Source organism: Oreochromis niloticus, linkage group LG22 (genome assembly GCF_001858045.2).
Source record: "Oreochromis niloticus isolate F11D_XX linkage group LG22, O_niloticus_UMD_NMBU, whole genome shotgun sequence".
In the NCBI taxonomy this organism is placed as follows: domain Eukaryota; kingdom Metazoa; phylum Chordata; class Actinopteri; order Cichliformes; family Cichlidae; genus Oreochromis; species Oreochromis niloticus.
Genome location: NC_031985.2, coordinates 3,453,421 through 3,481,218, shown reverse-complemented (window position 1 = coordinate 3,481,218; position 27,798 = coordinate 3,453,421). Strand labels below are relative to the sequence as shown.

General features: G+C 44.3%; 1 protein-coding gene across 5 annotated transcripts in view; it reads left to right on the top strand.

The window, feature by feature from the left end:
• Positions 1-25,162, top strand: part of LOC100705113 (tenascin) — a 39,524-nt gene extending 14,362 nt beyond the window's left edge. For 3 of the 5 annotated variants that reach the window (XM_019350470.2, XM_025902022.1, XM_025902023.1), the window contains 15 exons: positions 103-218; positions 11,626-11,779; positions 12,564-12,833; positions 14,388-17,381; positions 19,240-19,362; positions 19,723-19,866; positions 20,636-20,755; positions 20,934-21,083; positions 21,157-21,299; positions 22,203-22,335; positions 22,416-22,567; positions 22,849-22,945; positions 23,195-23,350; positions 23,890-24,053; positions 24,195-25,162. In XM_019350470.2, the coding sequence (XP_019206015.1) occupies positions 103-218; positions 11,626-11,779; positions 12,564-12,833; positions 14,388-17,381; positions 19,240-19,362; positions 19,723-19,866; positions 20,636-20,755; positions 20,934-21,083; positions 21,157-21,299; positions 22,203-22,335; positions 22,416-22,567; positions 22,849-22,945; positions 23,195-23,350; positions 23,890-24,053; positions 24,195-24,293 (5,015 nt within the window). In that variant the 3' untranslated portion in view covers positions 24,294-25,162. Of the gene's footprint in view, positions 1-102; positions 219-11,625; positions 11,780-12,563; positions 12,834-14,387; positions 17,382-18,347; positions 18,402-19,239; positions 19,363-19,722; positions 19,867-20,635; positions 20,756-20,933; positions 21,084-21,156; positions 21,300-22,202; positions 22,336-22,415; positions 22,568-22,848; positions 22,946-23,194; positions 23,351-23,889; positions 24,054-24,194 lie in introns of those variants that run through there. The other 2 variants (XM_025902025.1, XM_025902024.1) reach the window with 2 other exon arrangements.
• Positions 25,163-27,798: the final 2,636 nt, after the last annotated feature.

The window sequence follows — 27,798 nt, the reverse complement described above, 5'->3', positions numbered from 1 at the left end:
CCACTAAAGCAGGAATGTTGCTGAACAGGTGTTTTTGCCACACGGTGGTATTAGCATGCCTGAGTCTCACTGTGCAGCTAAGTCTGTGTTTCTCTCTTTCAGTCATGTCTGGTGTTTCCCGGCTGAGCACTCAGGACATCACAGACACGTCAGTCGCTTTGGTTTGGACTCCGCCTCCTGTCCAGTATGAGACCTACTACATCACCTTCACCAGCCAGGTACGCAGCAGGTTTAACTTTAAAGAGTTTCACTTCTCTGCCTCTTCAGTGGTGCTTTGGCAAACATGCACAGACTGCAACATTAGATCACACAAACTGAATTTATCAGTTTAACTGAAAGCAACAAAAAAGGGAAAAATCAGAAGCTTCATTCTTAAAGAAACGTCTGTTACATGTTCCCAAAGAGGGGCACACGTTCTTGTGTTGTTGATCTGAAACTCTGCCCATGTTAGACAGAAGCATCCACCATTGTAACTGCATATATAATACGTACAGTAATATACATGTTGTGCTATGACTAAGACCAATTCTGTTTCCAATATGGAAAAGCAGAAATGCCCCATTTAAAACTGAATAAGGAAATTTTTAATAACGTGAATAAAATGTGAAGCCAGCTGCTGTTTTTCTCTCACACTGTGGAACCACACCGAGGCAGTCCAGTAAAAATCTGTTCGGCTCACGCACATATTTCCAGACATAATTCACATAACAGATCCACAGTGGAGAGCCAGTCCTCACTGTCCCCTTATCCAGGACCCCAGGGGTCACAACCTTCGCCAGGTCATGTAGAGAGGGTGGAGCAGTGTGGAGGACACACTGTCCAAAGATGGTTTCTTTACAAGATCCTCAGTGAAGTTTCCAAAGAGGTCTGCAGGTAGAAATATCAAACTGTGGTACGTCGTTGTGAGCAACGTTCACAGCCCGAAGCACAAAACTGTGACTGCTGAGCTCAAAATGAACTGAAACTTTTCACACATACCATAAAAATCCTGCTTTATGTGACTGCAATAATAATAACAATCACAGTTTGTCTGCAAATCTTAGAAGATATCCAAAGTGTCAGTGAGGGCGCTGTGTTGGTCTTTTATTTTGAAGGACAATCTGTCACTTCCATGACAAACACCTGTAAGAATGATCTGTGAGGTTGGGCTGCAGTGCCAGAGGAGATCTCTGGGCTCCATAAACACTAAATTACTGCAGATTTTATGACGTTAAACTTTGCAGACTCCGTCCGCTGAGCGCAGGTTTGAGAGCAAAGCACCACTTTCATGTTTCCGTGACTGGAAGTGAAACCCAGGATCTCCAGAAAGTCACAATTTTGAAATTTCAAAGTAAATTAAACAAAGAAATGGGTTTACACATCCGCTCAGTTGCTGGTTCACTTTCCAGCTGGAGACAGCGCGCCGTTTTGGGGTCATGTCAGTAGGTGGATGTGGACCCACTGCAGTGACCCCTCGTGACAGGGGAGCAGGTCTCATCAGGAAGGTGCCAGTAGATTTAGATGCACTTGTTGTGTACGTCTTTTTTCCATTTAATTTGCAAATATTTAATAAACATCAGTAACCATGGTTACTGGCGTGGGTTCAATTTGGAAAGTGATGGGGACATAAATTTGGTGGGAGTCTCAGGATCCTGCCGGGTTTGGACAGATCAGCGCTGTGTGGACTGGTGGTCCCACATCCACCTGTACAGTAACCACTCACTGTCTTTTAAAAAACCTTCATGCATAAACTCATCAGCCTGCTGTACAATACGCACTGTTAACGACTTACAGTGACGAAGACGACTGTATTCAGTATCATTAATACATCACATCATGAAGCAAATACTCAGAGTTTTGTGAAGTTTTATTATTTAAAAAAATCACCACAGTGTTGCTAAGCAACTAATTTTACATGTTTGAACTTCATAAGTTGCTAATATTTCTTAGAGGTGCCTTTGAATGGCTTTAATAAAAGCTGCTCGCCCCTCCCTCATCCTGGTTCTGTTGGAGTTCTTCCTTCCCACTGTCTCCAAATCATGGCTCAAAGGACTTGATTTTGGGGGGTTTCTCTCTAAAACCTCAAAAATCAGTTGTGAATTGGTCAGACTGAGTTAGTCTGAGCTGGGACACGACACAGAGATGTGTGATTTCAGATCAGAGCAACAAAACATCTGCACTTTCTCTTTAAACCTCGGGCATTACAGAGGCACGAAGAGTCATCTAAAAATTAATTTGGTTCAAAAAACATCCTCATGGATCCAGATGGCTTTAATTATGACAGGACAGTTTGACAGTAGAAAAGAAAGATGGAGGAGACACGTAACAAATGGCCTGGGGCAGAATCAAACCTGGAGTCGCCCCTGAGTGGCTGCTCAGCCCACCACCGACACCACCGACCCTCCAGGCAGGGCAGGGATTTTCACCAACCTTCATTCTGTTGACTTTAAAAACCATTCACTAAATATAGAAACAACCCATCTGTCTCTCCTGTGAAAAGAATAATAGTAATTATGTATCAGTTAATGTCGGGCTGATGTTTGCAGCAGAGCAGCTGCAGGAGGACGGCCGGCTGATGGATTTCCTTTTTCATTTCGTCTGCTTTCCCTCCGTTCAATTCATTTTGGCTTTTCGTTTAAAGCCAAACTCGTTCCATCTCAGCCGGATGCGCTTGGCAGTCGGAGCCCATGTGGAAGACACTAACACCTCATCTCCTGCTTTAATCATGTGTTGCATTTCCTGCTGATTCTCCTCAAACCACATTTGAGCACTTTTATTTGCTTCCCTCGCAGGAACCTTAAAGCGCTGACCGTGAGTGTCGTTAGTGACAGTGTTAGCAACACAAACACAATCATATCATCCTGCGCCGCTCTGAAAGCGTTGGACAAAAATAAACTGCAACATAGCAACAACGTCCTCGGCCCACTCCTCTGATGTAACCGCCTGTAGGGGGCGCAGTAGCGTAGCTTTGTCTTTGGTGATGAAGCTGTACATCATTTGCTCGCTTGTAACAGCCAAGTGTGCAAATTTGTGCAAATGAGTTCAAGGTGTTTCAGTTTGAAGCAAATCAGCTGCGTTAGCCAAGACGGTTGGAGGACAGAGACACAACAGGACGTGCAAAAATGTAAAAGTGAACAACATTTTAGAAACAGTTTGACACTTTAATGCTTCGACCATGAATGTGCGTTTGGAGCCAGAAATAAGGATGTGATTGTTTCTGAGAGGACGTCATGCACAGTGACCTGCTGTGGGTCAGTGAGAAAAACACTGAGTGGGTGTGGCTTATTTGGCAGCACAGATTAGCTTTTGAAAGCTGGATTAATGTCCTTTGGACAGACGAGACCAAAGTGGAGATGATGTCCATAATGCAGAGCAGCACCTCATACCAGCACTCAGCACGGTGGAGGAAGGATAATCATTTGGGCCATTTGAGCAGACCTCTGTTCACCAAAGTACTCTGGAGTCAAATGTGAGGCCGTCTGTCCCACAGCCAAAGCTTGGACAGGGTCACCAACAGGACAACGATCCAAGCACGGCAGCAAATCTCCAACAGACGAACTGAAAAAGGAAAGAATCGAGCTGCTGTCAGAGTGCAGAGGTCAACCTGACTGAGATGCTGTGCATGAATGAGTGAAGTGGCCAAAGTTCCTCAGCAACGACGTCAGAGACCAAAGAAGCCACACAGGAAATCACCACTTTAGTTCCTGCTGCGACAGGAGGTTCTGCTGCTGCTGATGCAGTGTTGAGTTATGGTGCAGTTAGTTTTGCACAGGACTGCAGAGTCTGTTCTCTGTGCTCGCTGTGAGGTCGGCTAACAGGATAATCATGTTTGTGAAAAACTAACTTCATTCAGCAGCCTTTAAGCCCGTGTCCATGTTGGACGTGGTCTTTTTTTAACGTGTTTGTTTCTATGCAAATTTCCTGGAAACCGTTTGACAAACTGAGTCAGGGCTACAGCAGGCTGCATTCATGTGGTTTTGATGTGTTTTTCATGTTGTTTTAACTGAATTATTACCTGAAAATAACAGGTAACAATTCAATCACATATGTAAAATATAGTGACTTATTCTGGCTCATACAGGATTTCATAATCTAATAAGTGTAAACTTTCCTCTGTTTCCATCTGGCACTAAACACTGAAATGGGAGAACATCATAATTTTCATGAAATTACCAGTTTTTCTGGAATTATATGGAAACTGTTTGCAGGAAACCAGGAGTTCAAACTCTGTGTGCCAAACATGATAGAAAACAGCTTCCCTCCATCTGTCTCAGAGTGTGTGGGTGGTGGGATGTCTGATGCCCTGCAGCCAGGCCTTCCATGTATGATCATTAGCTACATGATGCATGATGGGTATCACGGGTTTGACGGGGGTCTGATCATTTAAAACACTAAATTGTCCTTTTAATCACAGAAGTATCGAGATGCTTTGTAACCTGGGCTTCACATGTTCATCAGTCTGTTCACAAACATGTGCGATCAATCGGCTGCAGAGGGCCTAACAGAAGGGAAAATTACTAATTGCGTTGGTATTTGTGAGTTTAGGAGCGGCAGGAGAGAGGGGGAGGTGGGGGGGCAAAACCAAAATACTCTTTCTTTCTACATCACTTAAAATCAAAACTGTCACTGAGATGAAAGAAGTCGCTGCTTTACATTAAACACACACACACACACACACACACACGTCCTGGCCTCCCCTCAGACATGTTTCCCACACACACAGTTACAGTGATCGCCTCATACTGTAATTTTTCTTCCCGCTCTGACATCATCGAGGGATTAAGACTTAGTAATGACTTTGTTTGGAACGACTAACAGCACCAGAGAGACAAAAGGAAGGATGGATTGATGGATGGATGGAGAGAGGTTAATAGGCGGAGGAAATGATGGAGACTTGGCCAAAGAGGGAACAAAACTGGAGCTGAACTTCAGATCGACATGTGTTCGTCTTTACGAACCCACAGAGGGGAGACGTTATCCTGAAGGAGTCCAAACACAGACGGAAAACAAAGAGAGACAAACGAACGAGGAAAAGGGGAAGGAAGAGAAAACAGGAGTGGAATAGAAGGAGAGAGGAAAGACATCAGGGCAAAGTGCACGTTAAAGGCAAAGCTCAGTTGACCTTTATCGAAATATCAATCCAATAAAAGTCCAAGTGAACTCGATGTCAGTGATTTCTGCATAAATTTAAGCAAAACCAGTAAACCACCTGCTGCTGTTCCACGTTTTGTTGATGTGAATCAGGTGGTAAAAAACCTTTTCCTTGTGTCATTATCACACAAAGAAAGCATCGGTGCTGATATGTGCAGTTACATGTGCTGTTTCTGGCACATTTCACTCGTCGTGTCTCCAAAGTTTGCATCATTTTATGGTGTTGGTGAAATGTTAGCCTCAGAGTCAGAGCTGTCCTCAGTAAGATGGCATCAGGCAGCTTAAAGTTCTCTCTGCTTTTTTTTCTTGTGAAAAAATGTAAAATATTTACAGGAGGTTTCATTTATTCATCGTTCAGAGGAAATGAAACTGATTAAAAATGACCAGAATCCTAAAAATGAGCAGAAGTGTTTTGTAGCTCACCTGTTTTAAATCAATGAAGGATGCGGTGCTTCTTTGCCTGCTACGCTTCATTTGAGCTAATTCGAGTCACTGGACCTCCTAACTCTGTCTGTCCTGTTAAAGAAGGTAAAGCATTTTAAAGAAGTCCCCTGAAAAATAATAGAGCTCATTGTGCTAGCATAATGTTCATAAAGCCTGCTATCTCCCTCTGTGTTGATACAGCTTGCTAACAAGCTTGTTGCTATTAGCGTTTTGACTCAGTTTAAGGCTTTCTTCTTCCTGAGTATGAAGAAATAAATGAATAAATGTTGTGCACAGCAGGACAGTACCACTTTCACCACTTTGATGGGGGGGTTAGGTTAATGCACTAGCTTATATGCTGCCTAACAGGAATCATGGCGCTAGCTAGCATTAGCCGCTAATTAGCACTTCAGCCTCTCATCCAAACATAGCTCCAAAACAACAATGTGAAGGCAGTGAGATGGTGGCTGATTTATTAAAGTTCAAGCTATGAAAAAGAGGACTTACATTTTTTATATACAGTCTATGTGGCAAACATGTTCACCAACAAAGAAACCATCGAAGGGTCAGAGGTCAAGGTTAGCTTGTTTTCTTGTTTTCTTGAGTCTTAGAGGGCTGTCTCCAGATATCTGACTGTTTGAAAGTCACATGTAAAACTCCCAGCAATAATTAAAAGAGTCTTTTTTGTGATGGTCAGGCCCATTAAGTCATTTGCTGGTTTGGGAATCTGATCAGAAAATGATCAGATGTGTCATTTTTGGAAAGGCAAAGAAAAGGTTTGGATGGCTCGCTGCCGCAGTCGCACTGTGAGAATTTGGCTCCAGCTTTCCGACTCTGGAGGTTTTCTGTACGTGTCACGGCCGTCAGCTTTAAAGCGTTAAAGTCAGAGAAGCAGCGAGAAGTAGACAACAAGCCGAGTGAGCAGAGTGGACTGACAGAGGAGTGGTGAACTCCTGGAGGTCCAGAGAAAAAGATGCAGATGTGGGATGCTTGTTGCTGCAGAAACACGTAAACACTGTCAAAAACATGGCAACTGCCAGAGGGATGACATCACCGTGGACCCACAGCTGTGACACAGAGAGCGAGGGAGACGACATCCGTCAGCGGCCGTTCACCAGAAGGATAAACACGAGATAAACATCACGTAAATAACGGCGTGTCACAACAAGCAGCGGCAGCAGCAGCGAGAACATCAGGAAACACAGAGATCAGTGTCCGTCTGACGGCTGCTTGGCTCGTTATTGTTTCCAGTTAAACGCACAGAAACAGCAGCGATGTGGACGTCTCAGCGCTGTTTTCTCTGGAACCGTTTCTCCAGTAGGAAGAAATGAAAACTGAAAGCACGCTGCTGTGTGGGAGGTGTGGATGATGCATGAAGTCTGGAGTGATGTTTGCAAGGAAGCGTGGTTCCAAAGCTCGTCTCTAAACAGAGAAGTGACTGAACGGTCATACGGGTGCAAGTGCAGGTCAAAGAGCAGAGCGAGGGTCCTTTGTTTGGGACAAACACCGCTGGGGCAGCCACGTCTGAATCACTGAATTTTACTTGATTTGAAAGTTTAGTTTGAGATTGTTTAGTTTTCCCCTCAAAGAAAAAGCTGAGACAGCGAGGGTATGTGATCTCACCGCAGACCGTGATGTTCAGGTGCCTCGGCCAACATGAGCTGACGTTCAGCGTGTCTGCACGAGCCAACCTTTGATCCTCGCTGAAGCAGAGCAGGGGGGCCGAAGGAGGACCGGGAAACTGGTGCTGGGGAAGGTTCTGGTCTGGGTTTGCTTTCTGCCCTCGGGGCTGAGCAGCTCACAGTCATTAATTCTGCATCATAACAGAGTAACTGAGAATAATGTGAGTCCATCTGTGGGAAAGCTGATGTTCAGCTGGAAGATGAGTGCTCGAAAACAACAACAAAAATTTCAGTTTTAATTCAAAAAAATCCTCCAAACTGGGAAATCAAAAGGAACAGACTGGTGTTAATGGATTCACCTGTGCATGAATGAAATTGTTAGGCCGAGTTATGAACTCACTGCTCGCCGTTTACTCAGTCAGTCGATGGAGAACGACATAATCTTGTTTGTAAGGAGGAATAAAAACAGTTGAGCATCTTTCTCCGTCTGCACGTCAGCGAGCAGCAGCGTTAACCACACACTCGACTGTTCGCTTCCACTCATCTTTACGTTGATGAAGGCTGTTTCATGACAGCAGGCGAGTCGGTCGCTGCGTGCCTGAGAACGAGGAAACACTTTCACAGGTTTGAGACTCTGCACACTGCGGGCGGCGGCTCCACCCGGCCCCTCCGTGGTGCTCTCCAGCACCGCTCTGTATGTGGTGAAGCTGTGAGGAACCAGCTGAAGACGGCGTGGTGAAGCGTTACTCGTGGACAGATGTTTCCATTTCTGAGTTTTCCTCCTTTCAAGAAAATGTGATGTTATTACCTCCACCCAGGTCACATGGTTGACTTGGTTGGTTGGTCAGTGAGCTGGATTACTCATGAAATCTGGAACAGTGGTGCTTCTTGGTCCAACTTAGAGGTTATTAAGTTGAAGTGGATTTTTTGGAAGGATTATTTACCAGCAGGTGAGTCAGTCTTCATGAATACATATCAAAGGAAGATAAGCTGTGTTCACAAAGTTCTCACATGGCAGCTTAATCCAGACATGCTCTGGATCCAAGGACCCATCCGTGGTGTAGCTTCTGCCTGCACACCGTCAGGCGGTGTAGCCGCCACATTGAGACTGAACCATCGTCACTGACAGCATTTCCAGAGCGTGAGACAGACATCACTCCTCAGTCTGGATTTTCTCCTTGCTTCATTTCTGACTTCATAAACTCATTTTCACTCATTAATTTCCTCTGTGGCAGCAAAACAAATCTGAACAGGAAAATCCTGCAGCTTACACTGAGCTAACCAAACAGTTTTAGTGCTGAAGACGGACATAAATCCAGGCCGGGGCGAAATGCTTCAAGTTTCCTCCTTTAACTCGTCGTAGGTGCAGCTCAAAGTTAGCAGCAGTGTTTTTTACAGTTTAGATGTGAGACATGCTCAGTAAATAAAGCAAACTCATATTTACTGAATGTGGGCTTGAAGCTTTAATGGTGTCTTTTATGTCGTGAGTCTGTGAGTCCAAGACGACCGTTTAAGTGGCAAGAAGTGACCTCACGTCCGAGGGAAGTATGAGTCAGTCACCAGTACAACCAGCAGTGCTGCCCAGCTGGGATCTCTGACTGCTTATCTGCATGAAGTTCAGTTAGAGCCAAAATGCAGGCTTCTGTTTTTTTAGGTTTCTGTGGATGAATCATAGAAACTGAAACTCAGAATAAATCAGCGGTCGCTGCAGTTCAAGCAGGTCACTCAGTTTCACAGGAACTCCCCAGCCCACAGCTCCAGAGTGTGTGTGTGTGTGTGTGTGTGTGTGTGTGTGTGTGTGTGTGTGCGTGTGTGTGTGTGTGTGTGTGTGTGTGTGTGTGCAGACATGAGTGTGACTTCATGAGAACAGTTTTACTTTATCAAACATGTTAGAAAAATAGAAACAAGGATTGTTTTTAGAGTAGAAACAGAAACGGGCTGTTAGCTGCACAGCAGGCGGCGCTCACACTGAAATCAGCTGATCTGCCAGGCTGAGCTTCCTGCCTGGAATAACGTTTTAATATGTGAGGAAAATATTTCTGACAGTTAGTTTAAAAAACCGCACATGGTTTAACACGAGCTCGCTTTGACCTGCTGACCTGTGGAGATTCTGCTTCCTGACCGATGCTGAGGTTTTTCTTACTCGGGGACTTAAATGGGAATAAAGTTCAGGCTTCGTCGAAACACCCAGGCGGAGAAGAGGACAGAGCAAAGACGTATTTTTATATCGGAGAAAACCATAAAATCGTAAAGAAGCAGAGTCGCTGTGCGGCTGGTTTAGTCATCGTGGAGACGCCACGCAGCCTCGGCCTGGTTTTAGGCGTACCGTGAACTTGTTGGAGCCTCCGTTTTAATGATGTCGTGTTTGGATCGTGGACGCAGATCCAGAATGACCTCTGGAGCTGCGTCGCCAGGAAGTCACCATAGAGACCAGCATGGCAACCAGCTGTGGTCCATTTACTTTACAACACGGTATCCAGGCATTAAAAGTCCAGCAGCCTTTAATTGGAGGGCAGTTTGAGGCTCCCGACACACAAAGAGACGCGATTCTCTCTTAAGAGCCTGAATTAGAAAAGATGAACGACAGAAATTATGGGAATGACTTCTTAATTTGGGGTATTTTCCCTCTCAGCTGTGGACTGATGTCACTTCTTATCACTGCGCCGACGTCGCCTAAAGGGTCGTCTGAAATCCTGCAGCCCGCTGAGACTGAAGTGTCTTTGTTAGACGAGCTTCAGCCAAGCAGGTGAAGCAGAAACAGGAACTTTATCTGCCCCCAGTTACAACTCATATTTACTGCAGTATGATGTTAATGTTGTGATCCATCCTCTCACTTTGAGTAAGAAGGATGAAAAGGCATACGAGGTTTAAAGGTCTGAATCTGTGTGAAAAAAACACGATCATGAATGCTGAGGCCTCACACTGACTCTGCAGGGCGAGGGGCGGGGCAGGTCTGTCACAGGGGTTTATAAAACAGTCCTCAGGACAAAGTTACAAATACATAAAAACGACAACAAATCTAAAGAATTGAGATGAACTCAGTGGAACAACAAAAGCAGCTCCTGTACGCTCGCACACATTAAATCAGAGACGGTTGGATAAAAAAAGACCCTCAGAGAGGAAATATTCATGAATCTCTTTCAAACAATCTGCTCTTTGAATTTCTTCATTTTCTGTAACTCCAAATCATCACAAACCTCATTTTCCTAATACGATAAGGTTACACACGAGTGGGAGGGGCAGATATGTCCACAGGTGACGGACGCCGCTGATCAAAGTGAAACGATGTTTTTCGTGCATCGGAGACTTTACGTTGCGTCCTTCCCACTAGTTTCCCCTGAATGACCCTGACATGTTGCACAAACCAGAAACAGCAGTTTCCAGACGTGCGGCGATGTTGCTGATTTGTTTCCTGATTGTTTCTCATTTGCTTCTGTAAAGTTTGATTTTGGAAGCACGAAAGAAAAAACAATAAAATGTGAATGCCCCACAGACAGAGCGGTGTTTCCACTCAGGCTCTCTCGCCATCATCATCATCGCTCCAACTGGGTGTTTTTGCTAAGCTGGTTAAACTGACGATCAACCTCTGAGGTCGGGGACTTGCTACAATGCAGATCCTCTGCTTTAATTCTTTAAACTGTGATTTTAATGTGCATTTCAAATTAATTAGATTAAAGAAAAAAGAAAAACATTAAATATGTTTGACTGACAGGATTTTCTCTTCAAGAATCATTGATATGATAAATTTATATGAATGATTTTTATTCTGACGTGTTTTTCTTACTTTACACAGCAAAAATAGTTCCTGTAAGAAAGTCTTTGCACACTGTTAGTGTGTGCAGACCCAGAGCAGGGCCTGCTGCAGCGGTTGTTTTCCCAGTCGTAGGATGCTGGAGGATGGACCTCACTGGACCTGCAAATATACTTGATGGTTTCTAAATCTTACCTGTGAAAGCAGCTATGCAGCTGCCCTGCATTACCTTGATAGCAGACACATGTGGGTCTTATCTAGACTGCTTATCCCACTTTGGGTTCAGTCACAGCCGTGGCAAATGTTGTGTGGGCCAGATGCTGTACAGCCTTCCACCTGACAGCAATAACTGAAACACAGCACCGTGGTTCTTTTGTGCTGACCTTCCTTCAGTCAGGGCCACTGTTTTCAAAAGAAGATTATTTCCACTTGCAATATTTGGGTCTTTTCGGGTACCTCCCAGCCTTCCATGTGCTGCAGCAGACCTCAGTGCACAGTGACAAGCGATACGACACAAATTTCATCAAATACAACAAAGATTTTAAAGGATGGAAATGCCCAAAATCCATCTTAGGATGCAAAGCTTTGTTTCTGCAGGAACACGGGGGATGACAGACGAGCACCGTGTTGAAGGGAGACCTTGCTGCAGCGCGTGTTTGTGGAACTTCTGACTGTTCTCTGTCTGTCCTGACCCGACAGAAGGAGAGCGACCAGCAGATAACTGCGCAGGTGGAAGGCAGCCTGACCACCTACACCCAGACGGGCCTGGCGGCCGGTCAGGATTTCAGAGTCAGCATCGTGGGAGAGATCGATGGCAGGAGAGGAGGCGAGAGCACCGCTGAATTCATGACACGTGAGGATTTTTAACTTCTTTGTCAGAAACTCCTCTGCTTTTGTCTTCTTACAAAATCTAAGCCACAATCACTTCCACCCTCCACAGATGGAAATGATTTCAACACTTAGATAACCATTAAAATGAGGAAAGTCATACAGACTACACTGAATTTGAATAGCTTGTATGCTTCTTAGTCACTCTACACTGAATTATCCTCCTTAATAGTGTTAGTTCTTTGGCTGGTTTACAGGAGTTATACTGTGATGGTGTTTAGGAGGTGTGATGGGTGTAGCTACGTTTTATCACGTCAAGTTTTGTGTTGTAACAATTCTGAGAACACTGAGTATTCCCCAAATACACACTCTGTGCAGATGTCCTGACAAAAGCCATGTTCTTCAACTCTGATACCTGAACCAGAAAGAAAATGCGGCGCACGCTTATGCCTGTAACTGTACGCTGGTCCCACAAGAGTCTGAAGTTACAGAAAGGAGCCTCTGACTAGCATACTGGCACTTGAGAGCAGCTCAAATCACCAAACTGGCAGCGAGACTTTAAACATTTCACTCTCGCTGCCCTTCCTGTGAGAGATGTAATCTGTGGCAGCTGCAGAGAAGCTGCCTGGTGGCTGGCGAGGAAGAGGACGATTCAGTCTGCAGGAGTTTAGAAAAGGCAAAAACCGAGTGGAAATGTATTGGTCCAAGTCAGGGAGGTAAACAGGAAAAGAGAGACAGCTTCATGTTACCTGGAAGAAAACAGTCACCTGAGTGTGCTGGACTTTCTTCTCTGTTTTCTTCACCTTCAGTCATTTCTGGTCCCACCGACCTCAAAGTTGTCAAGATGTCGTCCTCGTCTGCGGTAGTCCAATGGGAGCCGACAGTGGGGGAGATTGACAGGTACCGTCTCACCATAACACCCAATGATGGAGCAGGGAGGCGTCAAGAAATGACCATCCCAGCTGACCAGAACTCCGCACAGATCCAGCAGCTGGAGGCGGGGCGTTTGTATGACATCCTGCTCGTGGCAGAGAAAGGCGCGAGCCGGAGCGCTCCGGAGACCACCCAGGTAGCCCCTGGTGAGTAGAACCAATCACAGCTGGCTTCCACTCAGGTTAACGTCCTGGAAGTCACTTTTCTTAGCGCACACCATTGACTGTATGTAGAAAATGGAGATAGCCTCAACTTTGACCTTATTTAAATCACATTTAGCTAATGCTCACTAGCTTTGTTTGTAAGCTGCATCCATAAACTGTCAGATACTTGCTAATTAGTGCTAAGGAGCTAAATAATAACATAAAAGGAATTAAATTCTTGGCTGGTCGGCTACTACATTTAATAGCAATTACAATGTTTAGTACAGTCTCACAATAAGCCAAACATATTTATCAGATAATTACATTAAAAATGCTCCACAAGTCTCCAACAGCATTCGAGAGGTCCAGTTCAGTGGCTCCATTTAGCCGCACTGCAGCCGAGCAGAAAGCTAACAGCTAGCAGCTTCTTGTCGGAATGAAATAAACTATCTATAGAGATCAAACCTAATTTTTGTATTGTGCTATAAACATGTTTACTTCTGTTGTAAATTTGGGCATTTTAGTGTCAGAGCAAGAATCAAATGGATGTTGGGGGAACTCTGCTTTTACTGGCACTGAAGGTTACCGCTTGTTAAGCACTTTCTATGAAATATGTGGTCAACAATGTTAGTTAGAACTATGAAGTGTATATATCAGGTTCCTGGTCTGAACAGTAAAGTCCATGCAGAGCTACCTTACAGCTTTCTAAAGGACAAAAGGAGGATTCTCTTATAGTTTAAGGAAAATAAGTCAGGTTAAAGTCTCAGAAAATGATACTTGGCCTGATTGGATTCTACTCTTAATTTAATAAAGTACAGTATGATGTTTGATGTTTGCAACTTTACAGTCAAAAAACAAGCTAAAGCAGGGCATGCATGACCACATGTGACTCTGTGCAACCATACGAGTGTTCACCGTTTCTGTTGTGCTGTCTGTTTACAAAAAGCCAAGATAAAATCCTCAGCTTCAGGCTTCACTAACCTTTGTTATGTCTGACTTTAATAAGAGCCTCTGGTTACTTATCACCCCAAAGTTAGTCTAAAATAACTCACTGCTGAGTAAAAAGTTAGAAATTTGATAAGAGAGAGAAATAAAAGGAAAAGAATCCAGGTCGGAGTTGTTCAAACATTTCTTTTCCAGGCTATGCTCGGGCCATAACAGCTTTTGTTCGGCTAAGTGAGCCTTTGTGTCCCGACACCTCATCATTCAATGAATTACGTCATATAAAACACGTTAGTCGATGTCCTCCCCCGACCCTCAAGAAGAAAACATTCTTTTATCTGCCTCTAACCTCAGTCGATATATTTCTTTCTCAACAGTGATACAAACACCAGGTTTGTCCAAGGAAAACAATAATGACATTATGATTATCTCCTTGCAGGTTGAACATGGATGCTGCTGAGTTGAGTTATTTGTTTGCTCTGGCTGGCAAACTGTTGTAAATCAGGTTTCAACCCTGCTTTTCTTTCTTTGTTAGGTGTGACCTCTTCAGTATTAAGGGCATATTATGATGATCTTAACACTTAATCCAAATACTCACTCCCTTTACATCCTTAGGAAGGATATTACCAAGATTTCCCACGCCAGCTTCCCCTCCATATATTTCCAAAGAGTCCACTTTGACCATCCAGGCTTCCCTAGCACCTACCCAAGATGTTAGCAGCATACACCAAGACTTGAACCCATCAGCTCAGGGACAAATATTTGACCAGCGTGAGAAGACAGAAGATGTGAGCAAGGCTAACTCTGATGTCCAGGACAAAGACTCCTCAGCTCCTATAATAATTGCCAGAACTAAACCTGTGGTCAATAAAATGTTTTCAATAAATGGCACCAGCTCCAAACCCATTGGAAAGTCCATATTGCCAAGGAAGCAATTGCATTTCAATGCAACAAGAGTTGTGCCCAGAAGGAGACCTTTTAAAAAAGTCATGGAGAAGAAAAACCTTAAACCAGGTGTCCCCATCATCAGACAGTCTGTGTCAGACCCAAGCATAGAGGCATCCAGCTCTGACAGAGTTGATAAAAATAAAGCTATGCTGCCTGGAACACATTCAGAAACAAAGATCCAAAGTAGCTCCAAGGAATCAACGGCTGCTGTTGACTTAAAAGGGCCACCACATGTTGGCATTGCAGTCCATGGAAGTGACACTGGGACCGTTCAAAGCCAAGAGAAGAAATGTATAAATAAAATCAAAGTGACACATTTGAGACTCCCCTTAAAAGATAGAGGCAATGGGTGTAGAGGGGCTGAGGCTGGCATGGTAGAGAAAACATTAAGTCCAGATCTGGGTTCACCACTTTCTGCAAAGCCAGACCTTGATTATAAACCAGATCCTTTACATAAACTCTTGAAAGACACTTTTGAAAGTATGAACATCTCAACATTTTCTGTTCACCTGTCAAAACCATCAAACCTCTCCGTCAATGCAGACATAATAGGGAAACAGATTTTAAGAGGACTGAAGCCACTGCCATCGCTCTCATCCTCTCCAACATCCTCAGAGTCACAATCATCATCGCATTCATCAGCCTCAAAGACATCACACTCTCCAGCTGCATCACCATCACCATTACCTTTATCCTCACCATCCCCACCTTCACCTGGTTTGGATGCATCAACAGCAGGATCATCATCCTCGCAAATGTATTTAATTATATCATCACCTTCATCATTACCATCACCACCTCCATCCACATCATTGTCCCTTCCAACAACATCATCATCCCCTTCCAGAGCTGATAAATTTGATTCACATTCAACCAATGAGCTAAGTGAAAGCAGCAGAAGTATCTCTGAGCCTGCACCACCCACAGACAGAAAACCACCACCCTTCAGAGAAGGTGGGGTACCACGAATCAACACTCCTAAATATGGAATCAGACGCCGTCCATACACAAAGTTTGGACCTTTTCAGAACAAAACCCATATAAATTCTAGATTTCGTCTCCCCTCCCATCGTATAAACCTTAGTCCTGAAATGACAGCAGAGAACAAACATCGGCCCACGAGCGAACTGTTGTCTTTACCATCTATTTCTACTTCTGAGGAATCATCCTCTGTTAAGGCAAGTGTACCAGTGAAGGATACAAGTGGGTTGAAAAATGGGACAGCTACACCTGACTTATCTGAAATTGAGCAAAACCAAAAAAATGTGCAAATAGAAAGACAAAGAATAGCAAATCGCTGTCCTCCATTCAAGAAATGCCGTTTTCTAAAAGGGGGACCTTTTCAGAATCAAACTCGTCGTATTGGACCTTTGAACCGTGAAACAGAGCCACGCAAAGAGCAGGTGGTTTCCAATGATTTAACAGCTACGTCAGCCCCTCTTCTTCCCAAAGGGCCTGTGAGAGATGCAGATGATGGTGGAATTGGGACAAGAATCTCCTCCACAAGCTCAGCCACTGAGTTTAATCGGACACTCAGAGGAAGAGGAATGCCCACCTCCCATCGCCCAAATACCAAACTGGGCTATATCCCTCGCCAAGTATATCACAGACGTTTAAAAAACGGAACCCAAAGATTACCTCAACGTCCGTATAACTATCCTCCTCGCAAGTATTTCCCAAACAAAGAGGTAAATGCAGGCAGCACTGGAAATCAAACTGGCCAGCTGAGAAGCATATTAACACGCCAGAATGTCCAACACCCTACGCATCAAATTCCAATTAGAGAAGGAGATCAAGATACTGCAGCTGACCAGATAGATGGTCAAACCAATGTCCGATCACAGACTGAGAATCTAGGAACTGGAGACAGAGCTGTGGCAAGAGAAGAAGATATTAGCGGTACTGATTCACAGCTGCAAGAAATAAATGAGAGAGGAAATCCTGGCAAAAGCAATGAGACTAGAATTCAAGACAGACCAACAAAACAACTTTTCCCAAATTCAAGACCCTCCAGCTCAGTCACATTTCCAACAAGACAACCAGCAGCAAAAACTATTCCAGCACAGCATCACACCCACATTAGACACTACACCGGGGGTAGCCAAAAGAGTGAGAACCCAAAAACATTTGAAAGTAAAACTAAGCAGACAAATCCTACGTCAGATCTTTCTTCGTCTGGAGTCTTAAGGGAACCTTTGGACTTTGTGGGAGTCACAAACCAGACCACTGATGGATTCACATTGATATGGGACTCACCTGAAGGCAAGTACAAAAACTTTGTTGTGACGAGAAAAGAAGCCAGAAAAGAGGAGGACATGGAGCCAAAAGAAAAAGTACATGATTACCAAGATTCTGGCAAAGAGGGAGGCAGGGAAGAAGAGAAGGAGAATCGTACGCCTAACAGGGACACCATTTCCAAAAATGTAGGTACTGAAGATGAGAACAGAGTGCCTGAAAGCCTTGTAACTCATGCCCCAAGAATCCAAAGCAAAACAATAATAAAACCAACAGAAAATGAAAAAGCCTTCAAAAAAGTCCTTCCTGGCTCAGCTCGGTCCTTCCGGTTTGAGGATCTGCCCCCACAGACTGAGTACACCTTGACCTTACTGGGAAAGGGCCCTGGCGTTCTGTCCAGACTGCACAAGCTTGTCATCAGTACAGGTACAAGCTATTGTAACAGTAGAAAAAGATGAATTTCTACTGTGCAATGCTTCAAAATTACTGTCAGTGTTGTCAAGTCTCATTCAGACAGCTTGATTCTTACTTTTTGATCTTGTACCCGCGTCAGTCTTGGGTCATTCATAAGACTGTTCATGCAAGTGCTATATCTTTACTGCAATTCATATTGAGCACATCCATTTGTTAACTAATAATCACTCGTCTTAAATGTGACTAGAAATGTGTGCTTACCCACTAAATGCTTCCTCCATTGTGATTTCAAGAGCTCGGATGCTGTGGTGCTCTTGAAGACTGTAAGCTTGTGATTTACAGTTTCAGGTTCATCACTTTGTGTTTGTCATTTAAACAGTGGTTCAGTATAACTCACTTTTGCTGTTTCTTATTAACACTTACCGATTTTGAAAAACAAAACAAAACATGAACTTATGTTTTCTGTTCATATTATATTTGTGCAGTCATTCTTCAGCTCTCATGAATATGAAAAAATACTCATATTCATGACTGGCATTATAAAGATCAACACCCTCCCCACCATAAAAGACACATCCAGTTATTTGATGTCAATCCTCAGATGTGGATTTATAAAGCTGTTTGCTAGATAGTCTTCTTACTTTGTACAGGCCTAACTTGGTTAACAAACAACCTGCAGAACCTATCAGACTGCCACATGCAGAAAATTTACCAATTCTTTACCAAAAAAAAAAAGCAGGGAGAGTCTTTTTTTTCTTTTTTTTCTTTGTACAAACACTATGGAAGATTTTATGTACAAGAAACCAAACGGCACTCTTCCAGCTCTGTTGCCAATGATTAACAGAAGAGGACCCAGGACTGAGCCTAGGGGAACTCCACTGTTGATACAAACTAGTTGATCAACTGAGTCGACATCAAAGACATCAGTAACAACATAACTCTATTCATTCACTGCTACTCTGGTCTTTTCTCACTCAGGGTAAGCTAACAGCCATCTTCACTGACACCCCTTCACCTCTCTCCCAAACCAGGGTAAGACCACGGCTGGTCTCTCTACTTTCGGTCTGTTTTAACCTTTCGCATTTAAAAACGAAAAAGTAAATCAATTAGTTCATCTGTAAATGTGAACGTTTTACAGTTAAATCAGCGCTGTACAGTACTGATGCATACTGTCAGTATTATACAGTACAACATAGACTATTCTTTGTAATAAAATCTAATTCTCTTTTGTAATATACAGTTTAAGTCATGCAAAAAATAAAATAAATATAATTTATTGAGTGAGTCCTTCTGAATTTTGGAAAATTATTTTAACTTCTCCCGATCGTTTCCTGGTTCTTACTTCCAACTCTAAACAGTTAAATTAATATCTTAATGTGTTTGTGTTCATTCACTCTAAATAATCTTGTTGAGTGGTCTCTTTATCTTCCTTTGTTTTAACGTCCTTTATTCCTGCCATGCCTTTTATTTTCAGGTGTGACCGAGCAGCTAACTACTGTATTAAAATGTCGTCACTCCCTACTTTGCCCAGAAGCCATCTGCATTTAATTGTTACTTTATATGTCTGTATATGATTTGTATACTGTATATATGTTTGCATTGTACATATATACACAGAAAACCATTGGAGCACTAATAGCAAACGTGTGGATGAATAAATAATACTGTGCACACTGTTTTCACTCCTGACCCTTTTCACTCTACTTCAGTGTTTTTCACGAACCCAGTTATTATTTTTTCTTTCTCTTTGTGGAGTTTTTGTATTTCTGCTGCTTGTTTTTGTCTTTTATTGATTTTTTCCCTCCACTTCCTTTCCTGCCTTTCGTTTACCCCCCTCTCTCTCTCTCGTTATATTCAATCTGCCCTCTAGGACCCGAGCCTCCCTCTAACATAGTCTTCAGTAAGGTGACGGAAAACTCTGTGACGGTGTCGTGGACCAAACCAAAGAGTAACGTCAGCGGTTTCAAAGTCACATATACCCATGCAGAGGATGGTGAGAGCCTGGATTCCTATTGTGCTTCATTTCTTATTGGCTAGTGAATATTTACGTAAGCAAAGGTCGTGTCCAGTTTCTAGATCAGGGAGCGAGGTCACAGCTGATGAGTAAAGACGTCTGTTTGCTTCAGTTCAATAACATTGTTTTCTCTGTATGATTGTTGGGTCCTTACCGTACAATATGAAGCACCTTGAGGCGACTGATGATTTGGTGCAAGACTTTATGGAAAATAAAAAATATTGAATAATATGACCTTTTATTATATGCAAAAAATATATGAGTTTGAAAACGTCGGTGCAAACTCACGTCTATTAGGATTACATGAATAAATAACTAATCCTGTGTTTCTGCATGCAGGCGAGCCGGTGTCGGTGTCTCTGGACTCAAAGGACTCCACCGTGGGTTTATCCAAGCTCTCACCTGGTTCTTCTTACGAGGTCACCGTCATCTCCACCCTCGGACTGGACGAGAGCGATCCAGTGAAAGACTTTGTCATGGCGCGTGAGTCACGCGCTGTTGTTCACTGTGTTTATCTCAGCCTGAAATGACACACTGTTGTAAAAATTCATAATTGAATCCACACACGGTTTCTTTAAACAGTTTCATGTTTTCCATTTTTTGTGCTTTTTTTTTACACTGAAGAACTAAAAACAATTAATTTTACATGTTTTTCCTTCTATATGAGAACTGGTAGTTTGGTAGTGTTTGCAGCAGGTGCTGGACCTGGAAATGATCTGTACAGTTTTAGGCTTCCTCTGAGGAGACTCGTGCTGGATTTATTCCAGTTGTCTGTGTTATTTCAAAAGAGCAGAGAAGGCAGTTCAGATGATTCCCATCCTAAACACAGAGTCTCACTGGGAAACTGGACTGCTTTTTTCTAATCTTTGCATATTTCACTGGTGATCAGTCTACATGTATTTGGTGATTATCAGACTGGGGCGTGTGTCCTCTGGAGTGGAAGACTGAGAGAAACTTCAGGAGAATTATAGAAGTCTTCATTTCACTTTGACTTTTAGGCTTTTAAATCATGAATATAGAGTAAAAACTTCAGTATTACAATACAGATTTGTACTTGTTAGTTGGTTAACTGGCGTTTTACTTTCTTCACCGTGGTTGTGATGTTTACTGCACTAAGCTTCAAGTTGAACCAATATAGCTGAAATGTTGCTGTTATAATTGTGGAGCGGGAGGTCAAGATGGGAGGTCCTAATGGAAGAAAGGTCATGATGGGAGGATATGATGGGAGGTCGTTCTTTTATGTGTCTCTCAGTCCCCGACCCGCCGACACACCTGCGTGCCGTAAACGTCACCGACTCCACCGCCCTGTTATTGTGGCGTCCAGCACTGGCAGCCGTTGATAAGTATTCCATTGTCTACGGCGCGGGCACAGGTGAGCAGTGAGGCTGTATCATCTCGCTGTTAATGCAAAACACATCATGTCGGCATCAGAAATGTCAGTTTCTCTTGTGTTCTTAAATTCGCCCATGGCTCCTTTGTGCTACTCCTACGTGTTTGATTAAAGCGTCCAGTCTGATCATCGTTTTGAATGAGGCAGTTTGCTTGTGCAGGTTCAGAGGTGAAGGTCACGGTGTCCGGAAACGCAGCAGAGCAGCAGCTCAGCGGTCTGGAGGGATCCACCACCTACACCGTCACTGTAACCAGCCAGCTGGGCAGCCAGGAGAGCTCGCCGGCCACCACCAGCTTCACCACCACTGGCGGTCAGCACCACCTTTGTCTGTAGTTTGGTTTGTGACCTGAACAAACGTGAACCTCATCAGTGTTCCTCTCCAGGTTCGGGGAAAGTTGGGGAAGGCCCGCAAGACCTCCAGGCGAGCAACGTGACTCCACGCACTGCCACGTTGTCATGGAAACCTCCATCAAAGCCTGTTGGTAACTACAGACTGAGCTATCGGGCTAAAGACAAAGAAATGAAGGTGAGCAAGTTTTAAAATGATTTTGTCCCGATTAACTTCTGATAACACAATCGTCCGGCTTGTTAGCATCGCCTCTTTGAATCAGAGAAAATCTAATAACATATTTGTTCCATTTGCTGAGTCCTCTTGTCATCACCGTGTGCACATCTGGACTGTTTCCAGCACAGCTGCTTCTTTTAGGTCACTCCGTGGACGTTCACACTGCTTACACTTGTACATGTGTGATTCATGCTGAAACTTCAGGGCAGGTGTGGAGACGATCGTGTTGGTGTGGTCAAAGAACTGTTGAATCTTCAGTGTGCAGGGAGTCATATCAGGAGCAATCATTAGAAGGAAAACACGAGTTATTGTTGTCCGGATAGACTCAGAATCGCAGCAGTGACAGGGATTAGGGCAGGACCCTGGAGTCTAGACGCTGGTGGTGATGAAGGCAAGATCGTGGCTTGGTTGGAGCTCTGAGTGGTGCCTGGCAGGGTGGAGATGGACATGAGGAGGGTCTACACGGCAGAATGAGACATGAGCAGAGCGGAGGCAGATCAGCTTGAATAAGCCATGGACTAGAGCGATGATGTCAGCAGTGAGTTTTACGTAGGGACGTAGCAGCTGAACACCTGGAAAAGCTCCCAGATGTGTGAACATGGAGCTTCCTTATAGAGTTTAAGCTTAAAGAGATCCAGATGTGTACATGGCGACCACCTTAAAGAGAACCTTAAAGAGAACCTCAGACTCATTTTATTACTTATTTATTCATGAATATCAGCAGATGTTGAATTTGATGGTTGTTTTTCACCAACCGTCAAAGGAAAACGTGGATAAGACGTTCCTATTTATTTTGACCTGACATGTTTGTAATAGCGTGCATATCTCAGACGTTCCTGAGACTTCCGTTTGTACCTGCGGCAGGAGGTCATTGTGGACGGCTCGTTAACGCAGTACAACCTGACTAGACTCCATCCTGGATCCACGTATACGCTGCAGCTCCAGGCCGAAGAAGGAGGACAGTACACATCCGCCATCTCCACAGAATTCACCACCGGTACTTCTTTGAGCCTTCGTCAGTGCTGTTATTGTTCGAGATTTCCTCCCACCCTCACCCTCCATCCTCCTCCTCCTCAGGAACCCTGCGGTACCCGTTCCCCACTGACTGCTCTCAGGAGCTGCTGAACGGCATCATGACTTCAGGCGAGGCAGAGATTTTCCCTCAAGGCAGACACGGGACGCCAGTGACAGTTTCCTGCGACATGGAGACAGACGGTGGCGGCTGGACGGTATAAACTCACACCACAGAGTCATCTTTACTTAAGTGTGTTTGCCTAATTTAATTACTAATAAAACACTTCCAATATAATCCAGCTGTATTTATAAAGCACGTTAAAAATGATCTTTAATGACAGCAGGGAAAAATAAATAACAGTAAAACATGGAAAAATACATAAAAGAAGAAACCTTTTGACAGGACTCGATGGAGACCGGCTCACTTTCAAAGGCAGCCTCGTGTCAGCGCCGCCTGCACTGAGCAGGTCTCAGCTGTTTGGTTTCCTGTGTGCAGGTCTTCCAGCGGAGGAAGGACGGCTCCGAGAATTTCTTCAGACGCTGGAACGAGTACATCGAAGGATTCGGGGACGTGAATGGAGAGTTTTGGCTCGGTGAGAGATGCTTTTTAATATTTGAGTACAAATTTGCACAGGACCAGGCTCAGTGTGGTGAGGAAACATGGGACCTCGATGGCAGATGCAGCTTCCACAGAGTGCAGTTAAAGCAGCAGATTCGAGCACAGCACCAATTTAACTGCAATGAAAGACATTCTCATCCCAGCCTTTTCTAATTTTTCTGTCCAATATGTCTGTTGTTTATTTTGGTTCCTTTAATAAAACCCGATAAACTCGCCCCTTCAGGACTCGCCAGTATCCACAACCTCACAGCGATGAGCAGGATGAGCCTGCGGGTCGACCTGCGAGACGGCGACGAGTCGGTGTTCGCTCAGTACTCGACGTTCGAGGTGGCCAAGAGGAACTACAAACTGACTGTGGGAGGATACAGCGGCACCGCAGGTAACACGGGAACCTGGAACAGGAGCCGTGACCAAAGGTTTTCAGCACCGCTGAGCTTGACTGAGGTTCAGATGTTTGCTCTGAACATCCTGATGTGTCTGAGTCTCATTCAGTCAGAAAAAGCCATCACACCAAAGTCACCTCTGTCCTACTGTAATGTCCAGACTGGGGGGGGCAAGGCCCCTAAAAGCATGCCCCTGCCTGCACCCCTGGCCTCCTTGGTCTGGGACACTGAAAACTGTTGGACAGTCATGTATCATCAGCGGTCAGCCTGACTCACAGCTGGCTGCTGCTTCTCACACGCGTCCATGCCAAGCTGCGTTTGTGCCCAACACAAACCTTTGCGATCGCACCTCCTGGTTACAGTTTCTTATTTTCTCTTGTGGGAAACGAGTTTGAGGCTTTATTTCCACTAAAATTCACAAAGGGTTGAATTAAGTCATGTAAATAAAACTCAAGGATCCTGAGATAATGAATGATTTAAGTAAATAAAATTATATTTGTTAATAAGGAAACTTCCTACCATGCTATCGTTTCAGGTGACTCTCTCAGTTACCACAACAACCGGATCTTTTCCACCAAAGACCGGGACCTGGCGCCCTTCATCACCCGCTGCGCCATGTCTTATCGAGGAGGCTGGTGGTACAAGAACTGCCACGAGGCGAACCTCAACGGCCTCTACGGCGTCAACACCAAACACCAGGTAACGTCATCGAGTCGCTCGGATGGATTTTACTTATTTTCAAGGACCTGCTACAACTTTGAAATGGAGCTGGTTGAAGTATAAAAACAAACGTGTCCGTGTGTGTGTGTGTGTGTGTGTGTGTGTGTGTGTGTGTGTCAGGGTGTGATCTGGACCACCTGGAAAGGAAAAGACTTTTCTGTCCCGTTCACTGAGATGAAGATGAGACCAGCAGCCTTCAGGCCTCCGTCCCGAGGATGAGCGTGAGAGAGGCTGATGATGATGATGATGAACTGCTAAACACACATGCTCAGTGTGTTACATGTGTGAACACACACATTGAAACAGGGAGCTCGAGCTCCTGTTAGAAGATTTGTATAGAGTCAGTTATCATTATGTTACTGCAGATTGTACAGGTTCCTCTTTTTCGCCAGTATTTGAAAGCGGGGCGTCTTCCTCCATATTTAAAGGCTCAGTTCACACAAGTTACATCACAGCTGGGGTCCAGTTAGTTCTGGTTTCACATGCAGATACTCTGATCAAACTAGAGGACCTCGTGGCTCCTGATCCAAAGCAGACTGTGAGCAAACCTTCAGCGAGGCTTTCAGAGCAAATAAAAGTCACACAAGCTAAAAAATAACTCAAAACCCTCTTAGAAAGATTACCGGTACCAGTAAGTGTTCGGCTCAGTCAGATCCGACTGATATGAGTGACACACAGACCAGAAACGCAGCTCACACGTGACTTCCTGGTTTTTCCATCACTGTGTGCCTCAAATTTGAAAAATAAATAAGAATAAAAACTTTTTCAAGGACAAAATGATCCAAAAAACATTTTAGTGTTTCAGATCAGATCACAGTGAAATGTAATCAGGCACAGGTCCTGCTTGTGATTTAAGACCCTTAGAAGCTCGTTTTGCAGCAGCCCCACTTTAAAGCTCAGCAGCGCCCCCCGGTGTTCACTCTCTGTGAGGGTCCTCAGGTGCACCGTGGCCCCGCAGTAAATGGAGACGGGTGAGTGAACGAGAGTCATGTCTGTGCTCTGTCTCCTTCTCGGTCTGTTAACAAATCTGTTTTATTCCATGTATAAAGCCTCCCAATGACTTCAATAATAAAACAAGTGAAACTAAACAGCTGTACGGGTTCATCTGTTGGAATCAAGTGGTTGAATTTTGAGTAAACACTCTCTGTTTGCAGGGATATGAATGAAATCATTCTTTCTTTTGTTTAATCTTGTGGTAAATGTTGAATATATTAAAAAAGAACATGTCAGTGCAGTTTGAGCAGTTTTCATTGACTCTGCTGGGCAGTGAATAATGTCCAACATTCAGTTATTCTCTCTGAAGTGCTGTGATGCACACAAGGTGTCACTGAGTAAATGTCACAGAAACTGCACCTGGATCAGCAGGAGGAAGAGGAGGAAGAGGAGTATCAGCAGTGTTAGGTAGGTCACTTTTAAAATGTATTCCACTACAGATTACAGATTACATGCCCCAAAGTGTATTTTGTAACGTATTTCGTTACGTTACTCAATGAGAGTAATGTATTCTGAATACTTTGGATTACTTAATATATTATCAAGCTTTTACAACTACATGAATGTGATTTATTACTATTACTGAAGGCTACTCGCCATACCAATACCAACTAGCTGTTTCAATCTTAATATAAATGAGTAACAGTAGGTGGACATTAGGTAAGGCTGCACTTTTTGCAGCGATCTTGTATAGAAAACTATTCCACGCGTATATAAAACAGGTCCGCGGCTCCGAACAGTAGTAAAGGGACCTCTGGCTAATACGTCGGGTTCGTGTCGGGCTCGTAGCCGAAAACTAGCTTTACTTTGTTGTCTGGGTCAACTTTGCTAGTGAGAGACAGAGAGAGGCGTTGAAAGGCTGCTCCAACGGAGCTTATTGTTTGGGAGGAAAACACGAACACAGTGTACAGTTGAGTCTTAATAGCTTACTTACATCTGGGCTCGTCAGGCACTCTTCTTGGCTGCAGTGGTTATTATTATATTTACATGCTTCCATCTCTCGTTCCTGCTCGGTGACAACTCATACTTTTCCTTTTTCTCCCTCCCTCGCTCACAGACACATCACGGGTACAGCAGTCCATTCTCCCTGCAGCACGGACTACACTGCCCATGAGGCTACATTCTTTAGAGCTATGCCTGTAACACTTCCTGTTGTATACCACCTTTTTAAATGGCAACAATAATGGAATAAAGTTACTCATATTTTGAATTTTAAATGTAACACTGGTACATGTATCCCATTACTCCCCAACACTGAGTATCAGTACAACCACAACACAGTGTAGCTGTTTAGTGTTAAACTGTATGTGAAGATCTCCAAAAGTTGATTCTGTTCATCTGGACGTAGCGTTTTGTGGGAGAAACGTTTCGTCACTCATCCAAGTGACTTCTTCAGTCTCAGCTGACTGCAGGTTTCCCCAAACCTTATAAACAGTACATTTGCATAATAACTGAAACCAGCCCACTGAAGGAACAATGGGCTGTGAGGTCAGTTCCTTAATCATAATTATGCAAATTCCCATGACCATTGATCAACAATCACTGACCAAAACCCACTGATCAAAGAACACTGATCAATGGCCATGAGTCCCATTCACAGAGAGTTGGGGAATGGCTGCAATCACAGCATTGTAAGATGGTGACAGATGTACCCTTAGGCCCCCTCCTTGATTCAGAGATGGTCTTTCCCTTTTCACGGAAATGGCCTCCTTGACTCCGCCCTCAAACCAGCGTCCCTCCCTGTCCAGGATGTGTACATCCTCATCGTTGAAAGAGTGTCCACTGGCCTTTATGTGTAAATAAACTGCAGAGTCCTGGCCTGATGAGGTTGCTCTTCTGTGTTGTGCCATCCGCTTCGCCAGAGGTTGTTTGGTTTCCCCGATGTATAAATCCTGGCAATCCTCCTGGCACTTAACAGCGTACACTATGTTACTCTGTTTGTGTCGGGGGACCCGATCCTTGGGGTGGACCAGTTTTTGGCGCAGCGTGTTTTGGGGTTTAAAAGCCACAGAGACCCGGTGTTTAGAAAAAATGCGTCTCAGCTGCTCCGATACTCCTGACACATATGGGATCACTACAGGTTTTCACCTGGGCAGCGGTTGTCCTTCTCTCCTGGATCGGCTGGAGCTGTTGTTGGCGTCAGCTGGGGTCCTGTAAGGGTGAGCGTCGTAGTCAAGGTAACCAAGAGGGTCCACCTTCCCATGGTTGTACACACCTGCACCTGGCTGCCCTAAAGTTGATCGGATGGAGATTGGAGTGCGGGCTTACCCTATGGGGGCCCAATCAGCACTGCCCCCCCTCACCCCGAAGCAACCAAGCGCGAGTGAGACTTTCCTTTACTAGTTGATTTCTGTGGAGGAAGTGGAATCCTCGGGGACCTCAACTTTTTTGCAGTGGCTCTGATGTATCCAGGAGGGTCTCTCCGCTATTTTGCAGGCACTTGGTATGGACCCTCCCACCGTGGCGAGCTCCAGTTTTTTCTTTGGAGTACTCGGACAAGGATCCAATCACCTGGCTTCAACCTGCAAGAAATAGGTGAAGAACAGTCTTGCGGCAGTTTACTGTTTGTCAAAATTGTCGGTTTCTAATAAGGACCATTCCTTGGATCACCCCTCCTGATGAGCCATGGCTTAAAACCATGGCTCACTAGAGCGGCTGTTTTGTGTAATGATTTGGGAAGAATGGGCTTTCCTGCTATTTTCAATATGTCATCAGTGTCTAGTACTGCTCC